The following is an 8,587-nucleotide window of genomic DNA, read 5'->3' as shown; positions in this document are numbered from 1 at the left end:
TCTGTTTAAAAAAGAATGATCTATTTCCTTTTTGGCAATACTTTAATTTCAACTTTCCACATGACATGTTTAGGACCACAAGATTACAGGATATTTTGGTATATTTGACATAACTTTAATTTAAGACCACAAAATTTAAAAGTTTTCTTTATTTTCTTAAATTTTATGTCAAGTCAAAGTAGATCATTCTTTTTTAAACGGAGATAGTAGTATTTTTCATCTTCTATGCTATGAAACATTGGTTTGTGTGTAATCGATTCTTATCCTTCAATTATATTCCTACCATAGGCTAATCTATTGAATTCCTTTCAAATTGCTCCAAAAATTGAAACAAAATCTTGATGAATGGAAAACAAAGCTATCATGACCGAAAAAACAACAAAACCTTACTTACAACAAATTAAGACCTTAAACATTACATTGCATTTACTTAATATCTTATAATTAGAAAACTCAATAATAAATTTAATATTTTTAAAATATACATATAATTAACCATGGCATTATTTCTACAGTTAAGACACAAGTTAAAGCTAGACATTTGTTGAGTTCTCATGTTGACCATCAACCTTCTCAAAATTTTCAGCCATTTGAACATCCTTTGCATTATTTCCTTGTGCTCCTCCAGAAGGACTGTTACTTCCACTAGTTTGTCCTGGAAATTGATACTTCATTAGTGCATATTTAATTGGATATAAGTTAAGTTTTTATGCAGTAAGAAGTGTAGAGGTTGATAGTTTTTTTTTTTAAAAAATAAATAAATGATAAGATGGCGTTAAGTTATTTTAAAAAAATTATAAACTAAAAAGTATGTACAAAGAGAAGAAGAAAAGAAAAAAATCGAATGCAGAGTGAGTGAGCAATTACATTTTGGAAGAGTATTTTGAGAATGTAAAAAGAATATTAGGAATAAAATACAAAATAATGCTTTGTCAAACCAAAATTATTTATAAACTGATTTTGACTTATACATATCTAGTTTATAAGTACTTTGAATATTTACCAAACATGTAAATAAATTGAAAAAGTATGTATAAGCTAGTCTCATAATCATTTTTAATTAAGGGCTTGTTTGGTTGGGAAACAAGTTATCAGAACTTAGTTATTCTAGAATTGTTATCCCATCCGTAATGTGAGAAAAAAATTATAATCCTCGTTGACTATTATCAGAACAAGTTACCTCGCAAATTTATCCCAATCATATATGGGATAAACATATTTTAAAATTAATTTTTAAATTTCTTATTCCTTATTCGACGTGCCAAACTAGTCCTAAATTCTATGTAATTAATTTGGTAATAATGGTCTAAAACCTCACCTGGGTTGACAGAAGCAGATGTAGTAGCCACTTTGTTTTTGTAGTGTAAAATAGCAAAAATACCCACAATAGCCCACACAAGTAAGAATGCTGGAATTGTTGTGCCAAGTATTATGGGTAGTTTGTTTTTCTTCTTCTTCTTCTTATTGGGTGATTTATTATTGGAGGATTGAGTTGGTGGTTGATTTCCTGTTGATGATGAATCGTTATTCTGGCAAGATTCATTTGATGCACTGCACAAATCTGAATTGCCTGAAGTACTGAAATATGAAAAACAATCATTTCAATTAGTAGAGGTGACAAAATTAGTTCAGAAAAATATAATTTGTTTAATTTGACTATTTCATTCTTTCTGTATTAGAGTTCTTATTTAACTTTGTAATATGCTTATTTATTAGTTCAATTCATGAAAATTAGGTAATATGTAGTTTAGATTGATCTATAAAAAATCTTGGCAAAGTATTTTTTATTTGATTTGTTATGTTTATATGGAAATTACAAAGTTAAAAATAATTATTATTATGTACCTCCAATAAATTGGAGTACTAAAATATTAGTATTAAAAAAAGAGGAAATTAAAATTTAATAAGGATTGACACGTTGAGTTATAATCCACTTTTTAGTTATTCAACTTAAATAACTTATGACAAATCATTAACTCAACATATTTTTACTCTCCTAAATTCAATTCAATTCTTCGATTTAACACCCGTAAGTTGAATTATATGTTGGCCGTTTATGATAAAGCTAACTGATCAAGCCGCAAGAATCAACTTATTTTTTAACATGCTTTTTTGGACGTGTTTACTTGTAATTCAAAAAGCAACAAGTGTATTTGGCTAAATAAAATGAGAAATGTTTATTCATATTTTGTATTTTGTCAATATTTTCAGAAAGGTGCTTTTACGTGTCAAATAATAAAATAAAAATTCATTATCAGATTTAATTTGAGAAATATGAATTTTGCATGTAGCTATTTTTCTATTTTTTTTTTAAATACTTACATTTATAGGAAGTTACTTTTCCAACTTCTATTTTAAAAACTGAAAATTAATTTATGTTTTAACTCAAAAATACTTATTTCCTCATTTATAATTTTGCCAAATACCTTCATTCTCCTAATAAGAAATTTTGTTTTGAATTAGTATTTTTAACCTTACAATAGCCAAACAGTCCAAGAAATGCAACAGGAGATAATTTTTAGGGTTGCTTTTTCTTACTCTATTGTTAGGCCATTTTTGTCTGATAATGAGGCAGGTATTGGTCCACTGAACTGATTATTTGCTAAATTCCTGGAAGAAAGAAATTAAACCAAAATCATGTATCGTATCAAGATAGAAATTAAAATTTTAGCATTATATTGTACGATAAGAACATAATGATGGTGTAGGAAGTATTTAGACAATCACTATTTATTTTTTAAAAAATTAAAATCTTCCATGTGTATAAAAATTATAGCATGTAATGATAAATTTTTTAAAATTTGCTTATTTTGAAAATATTTTTTAAACGAAAAAGTAACTTAGGAGAGTAGTTTTTTGTGTTTAGCTAGCCAATTTGAATACAATTTTTTTTAATATTATAATAACAATTTGTTCCTGACCAAAGTCCAAAAAGTACTTCGAGGGGAAAGCTGATTTTTTCCTTTTTAAGGAAAAATTATTTTTTTCAACTTCTGTTATTACTCAAAAACAATTTTTCAGATTCTTTTTAATCACATACTTTAATTTCTCTAAATAACAACTATTTTTTTTTTTTGAAAAAAAATACCTTTTAGCTTTCGAGGAAATTGACCAAACAAGCTAATTAAATCCATCAGAAAAATAATGTTTTTATACTAACAGTTCTTTAAGGTTCGGTAAGGTGCCAAGGAAATCAGGAATTGGTCCATCCAAATTGTTGTCGCTCAAATCACTGCAAAAAAAAATAAAAAAATATAGTAAGAAATTAATTAAAATATCCCTATATGTATTTCAATTAAATTCGAAAATGAGAAGAACAAATATTACATTTTCTCAAGAGCATCCATGGAACTAAAATCTGGAAGTGATCCTGACAGATTGAATCCACTCAAATACCTGCAAAATTAATTATTTCAACAACAAAAAATCAGAATTATTTGAAGGGGCCTTGGAACAAACAATTAAGTTGTTTTTGTGTAACTTATTATAGGTTACGAGTTCGAATCATAAAAGCAATCACTAATGTTTGTATTAGGATAGACTGTCTGTCTGCACATGCCTCTTAAGGTGCGGTCCCTCTCCAGATCTTACATGAACACAAAATATTTTCTGCACCAAACTATCTTTAAAATCATATATTGAAATTTATTATCTTATTAATTATTAATGAATTAAAATTTGCTTACAGTGCTGTAATGCGAGGTGGATCATTGCTGCTGCAATTAACCCAATCATATGTATAAGGTGATGGAAGACAAGGATCACCAATCCAGCCTTGTAATACTTCAAATTCCTTTTGCAGTGATACTAAGTTCTCCACTGTAAGGGAAAAAAGGGTAATTAAGTAGTGTAACAGTTAATAATTATAGTAAATCTATCAATATCACAAGCAAAAGGATTAAAATTGCACATTTTATTTAATTGAAGATTAATGTGCTCAGTTAAATATCAAAAGGATTAAAATTAGAATTTACTAATAACGGAAGGACCAAATACTACAATAACAACCACATATTCAATGGGTCTCAAGAGATGTGGAGAGTTAGAGTGTATTCAGACCTTATACCTACCATGTGAGGTAAAGAGCCTATTTTTGATTGACCGACTCAAAGAAGCATTGCAAAACAGGTTTCAAAAATACAAGGAAAACGAAAAAACGATGAAAATACTTTAAAAAAAAGAGAGAAATATTATCAATAAAAATAGTAAGATAACCACAACCGAAGAACAATAGTATTGGTAAAATTGAAGAAGAAAACAGTGACATAGTAAAGTTGAAAGACCAAATACTCTCGAGTCTTTCCAATTGAGGAAATGAGATCTTTTGTTGAAAATAGTCTTTCTCAGATCTCTTATAAGTAAAAATAAAGATCTTTTATCTGTAAAAATATTTTTAAAAAAAAAGGACATAAAATTAAAATAAATTGTAAAAACGTCACTCGGATTCTTCAAATATGTCTATGGGTGCCTATCGAACTCCACAAAAATAGTGTATTTTTTTTACAGAATCTGACATGAATACAGCATGATTTTTGAAGAGTACAAGCAATATAGGCTGAAATAAGTTAAAATAAATGTCATAGTGGTGTATAAGTTAAATAATAGTAGTGAGAGGGTGTACCATCTTGGCTGTTTGTTCCATCAGTCAATGCATCACCAACAATGAATATTTCCAAGGCATTGATAAGAGGGGGAAGTGTTGAATTTGTGGTAGGCACAATAGAGAAAGTAGTGTCTGGTGAAACAGTGAGATTGCTAACATACAATTGAGTAAAATTTCCATAAGGTGGTAAAATTGGGTCTGAGAAAGACTCAGTATCTTTGAAAATCATGAAGGACCTTGCTTGGTTGGAATCAAGTTGTGTCACTTCCGAAAAGTACATGTTCATGTAGATTGGAACATTACTAGCAATGGGAAGAAAACTCATGTTCCATGTTATGATGTTTGATGAATTGGTTGGGGAAATTGCATTTTGTAGCACTTTTTGTGGAGGTTGATCTCCATGACTTGTGTCAATGACTGTGGCATCACTAATCACTGATACTAATGAATTTCCAGGCACCCATATTCTGTCATAGGGATCATCTGTGTACCTGTCCAAGAGTTTGGTCAAAAGAAATAATTTGGTATGAAGTAAAAACAATGTTGTATGACTTTCAAAATTAAGGGATCGACTAAAATTAGCTTATTAATTTAGAAAAATGCTCTTTCAAAAAGTACTCTCGGTAAGAAACAGTTTGTGTTTGACTACACACTTTTGAACAACAATCGTGTTTGACCAAACTTTTTGAAAGTGCTTGTTAGTGTAGCTAACAGGTTAGCGATGGAATCAACCACTACTAGAAAACAAGTAATTAACGACATACCAAATTTTGTAGCTAGACAACGAAATCTCATGCTAATCCAATTTAGCTACAGGTTAGTGATGGAATATAAGAAAATTCTATTAGCTAAGAATTATCGATAAATTCCATAGCCAATTTGATGTTTCTTGTAGTGAACAAGATAAATTGAGATATCTATAGCTAGAATATAAATTTTACCTTATAATTTGGTTGGAACCAAAAGCAACTCTACTTCTCATGAACAAAGCATAATTAGAATCAACATGACTATACATAGTAGAATCCAAGCCACGAACTTCAAGAGCTGAGATAAAAGGGAACTGATCATGCACCGTCTGAGCAAGACATACACTAACATAATCACCTTTAACAACCTAAATTGTCTCATAATAGACAAGTTTGTCACTCATAGTTGTAACTTTAGCCCAATGATTTCCATCAAATTGAAGTGAAAATGATGGTGGATTTGATTTCCCATCATAATTTCCATAGTAAAAGCTAGCTCTAATTAAAACTTTTCCACCCTTTTCGACTTGATCAATTAGGTTACAATTCTTTTTCCTGTTTGTGAACACTCTTAATGTGTCCATTACGAGTGATATTGAGTTGTTGGATTGTACGACATATGATTCTCCATTGCTAACGTAGTCTTCATCTCCTAACCAATCTATTGAATTTTCTTGATCAGTGTATGCTTCTGATGATCCACAATCCAGGCTCACAAACACTGCAAAAAATAAAGGAATAACAAAAAGTTAAAGAAGAATAAAAAAATAAGCAAAGATAATACTTTATAAGACTTTTCACGAATACTACATGGTTATACTAAAAACCAAAAATAAAAAAAGTTTTCATTAAATATCAATACCACATAGGGGTCTGGTTGGAATGATTGGGATCGCTCCATCATTAACAAAGCCTCTGGTTTGAAAAACTTTCGATAGGTATACGTTATAGCCTAGCTGGTATGAATCCGAATTAGTCAGACCGTCCAATAGGATTCTGATACCATGTTGACTTATCTGACATGAATAGTATGGATTAGTCTTTTTAAGAGGTTGCCAACATCACCAAAGAGTATGATGGAATAATTACGATCCGTTCATCCTTAACCAAATATCTCACAGTTTTAATCATGAGAATTGAAAACCTTTTGGTAGGTAACTTTACCTCCCAAGTGGACCTATCTGACAAGAATTTGGATTAGTTGGGCAAGAGATTTCTCACACTACTTAATTGTCCTATTTGGCGGTAATTCAGATTAATTTTTGGACACTAAATGATTAGAGGACAATCCAGTGCATTAAAGTTTTCGCTATGCACAAGATTCAATAAAGGGCCTAACCGCAAGGGTCTATCGTACACAACCTTACCTTGCATTTCTGCAAGAGGCTGATTCCAAGGCTTGAACATGTGACCTCGTAAACTTCTGGTCATATGACAACAATAACATTGCCAGTTATTCCAAGGCTCCAAATAATTAAGTAGGGAAAATGAAGAAAGTTTTCAAAAGATATAATAAGGAGTAAGATGTAAGTATACCATCAGCAGAAACACAGAAAACACAAAGAGCTAAAACAAGTAGGAGAAAATGGCTACTAGTCATGCTGCTGAGCTACAGAATGATGAGCTCAGGAATGGAATAGAATAGAATAGAAAGACAATGAAGCCTTAAGGTTTACTTATATGGGAAATAGTATGTCATTGTTATATGGAGTAATTATTAGGTAGGAACTGGATTATTCTTTGTTCTTGACCAGTTAATGCCTAAGAATGAACTGGCAAAAGTTGACCCTGTATATTTGGGTTTTATTGCCCTTCTAATTATTCACATGCTAGACAATTTGTCGATTTGTATAGTGGAAAATTAAGCTAAGATGGAGGAGCAGTCCAACTTTAGAGTTTATGATTTCTCAATTTGTCCTCGGACTCGTAGTCGTCATACTTATTTATTTACACGCTAGACAATTTGGATTGTGCAAAATCAAGCTAAGGCATATATCGACTAAAGGGATCAATTGATCATGTTGGATGTTTATATGCTACAACTTGACTGACTTTTTTGGTTGAGAATTGCATATATTATTATTGGAGTTAATAACTTAAACGGTCACTCAACTTTGGATTTCTATCCCAGAAAGTCACTTAACTTTGAAATTTACTCAGAAAGTCACTCAACTTTAAATATTTTACTCAGAAATTCACCTCACCCATTTTATTATTTTTTTAACTAATTTTTGCTTATGTGAAATTTTTTTTAATAACAAAATTTTGAAATATATAAAATATTCATTTAACGACCCTTTTACCCTTTCTTTCATTCCTCTTTCTCAACTGTTTGCTAGGTTTATTTAATATATAAAAAAATATTATTAAAGGGATCATATCCTTTTCGTAAAGTCCAGACTTGTTCGTTACTCCCTTTATTTTTTTATATGCTTCATACATATTTCATGAGTTAATTTAACTATTTTGGGATAATGCTCCGTTTAATTTATTTGAAAACCGACCACTTGTGGTAGGTTTTCTGCAAAAAAATTTTCAAAAAATCGATCACTTGTGGTCGGTTTTTTCTGGATTTTTTTTAGAAAAATAAAAATCAAAACCCAAGTACAGCATACAACAACAATAATGCAATATTACAGTATCAAATCAAATACAACAGCAATAACAACCAAAAATCAAATGTAAATACTTTCAAAAGTGTACAAGACATACAAAATGTCCAACAAAAGTGAGTATGAAAATACTACAACAATAGTTTCATACAACAAAATGTCTAAATTTAAAGTACAACACATACAAAAATAAAAAAGCTAAAAGTCATCATCATCAAATTCGTCCTCATCTTCCATATCATCATCCGTGCTGAAATCATCCAGGGGGCCTAGATCCTTTGCAGCCCGAACTGCATCACTAGGACAAGGAGAAATAACCTCCGCAGTCCTAATGAAAGAGCTCAACTGTTGCTACAGCTTCTTGAATTGTGATGTTGTTGCCTTCTCCATCTTCTTCTTCCTGTCTCTCTGTTCAGAAAGCTCTTCAGTGAGTTGAGAAACCGTATTTTGTAGTCTGTCAATCATTTCTCTATCAACTGAAGAGCTAGAGTAAGAAGGGTCGGATGAACACCTAACATTATCGCCAAAAAAGTTTTTGTGGTATCTGATCAAATGGCCTCTATTTGCTTGACCCATAACTTTTGCCCATAACTCCTCCTCTACATGTTGGGATATTGGTTCAC

The 8,587-nt window shown here is 30.6% G+C and overlaps 1 protein-coding gene across 1 annotated transcript; it reads right to left on the bottom strand.

Moving 5' to 3' along the window:
* Positions 1–370: 370 nt before the first annotated feature.
* LOC107855515 (putative leucine-rich repeat receptor-like protein kinase At2g19210) lies at positions 371–6,849 on the bottom strand. The gene is made up of 9 exons (XM_047399723.1): positions 6,215–6,849; positions 5,545–6,073; positions 4,622–5,094; positions 3,687–3,819; positions 3,328–3,396; positions 3,161–3,232; positions 2,539–2,610; positions 1,319–1,578; positions 371–655 (listed from the first exon to the last, which is right to left on the bottom strand). The coding sequence occupies exons 2-9, from the start codon at positions 5,619–5,621 to the stop codon at positions 534–536; spliced, it is 1,278 nt and encodes a 425-aa protein (XP_047255679.1). The 5' UTR covers positions 5,622–6,073; positions 6,215–6,849; the 3' UTR covers positions 371–533.
* Positions 6,850–8,587: the final 1,738 nt, after the last annotated feature.

Source organism: Capsicum annuum, chromosome 11 (assembly GCF_002878395.1).
Source record: "Capsicum annuum cultivar UCD-10X-F1 chromosome 11, UCD10Xv1.1, whole genome shotgun sequence".
NCBI classification, from domain to species: domain Eukaryota; kingdom Viridiplantae; phylum Streptophyta; class Magnoliopsida; order Solanales; family Solanaceae; genus Capsicum; species Capsicum annuum.
This window is presented reverse-complemented; position numbering and strand designations above follow the sequence as displayed.

Bases quoted from the DNA above. Each gene is read 5' to 3' on its own strand.
- LOC107855515 (XM_047399723.1), bottom strand. From the start codon at position 5,621: ATGTATAGTCATGTTGATTCTAATTATGCTTTGTTCATGAGAAGTAGA. The intron at 3,233-3,327 runs GTAATATTTGTT...TTTTTTTTGCAG, and splicing joins ATGGATGCTCTTGAGAAAAT to TGATTTGAGCGACAACAATT. The intron at 1,579-2,538 runs GTAAGAAAAAGC...TTCATATTTCAG, and splicing joins AAAAATGGCCTAACAATAGA to TACTTCAGGCAATTCAGATT.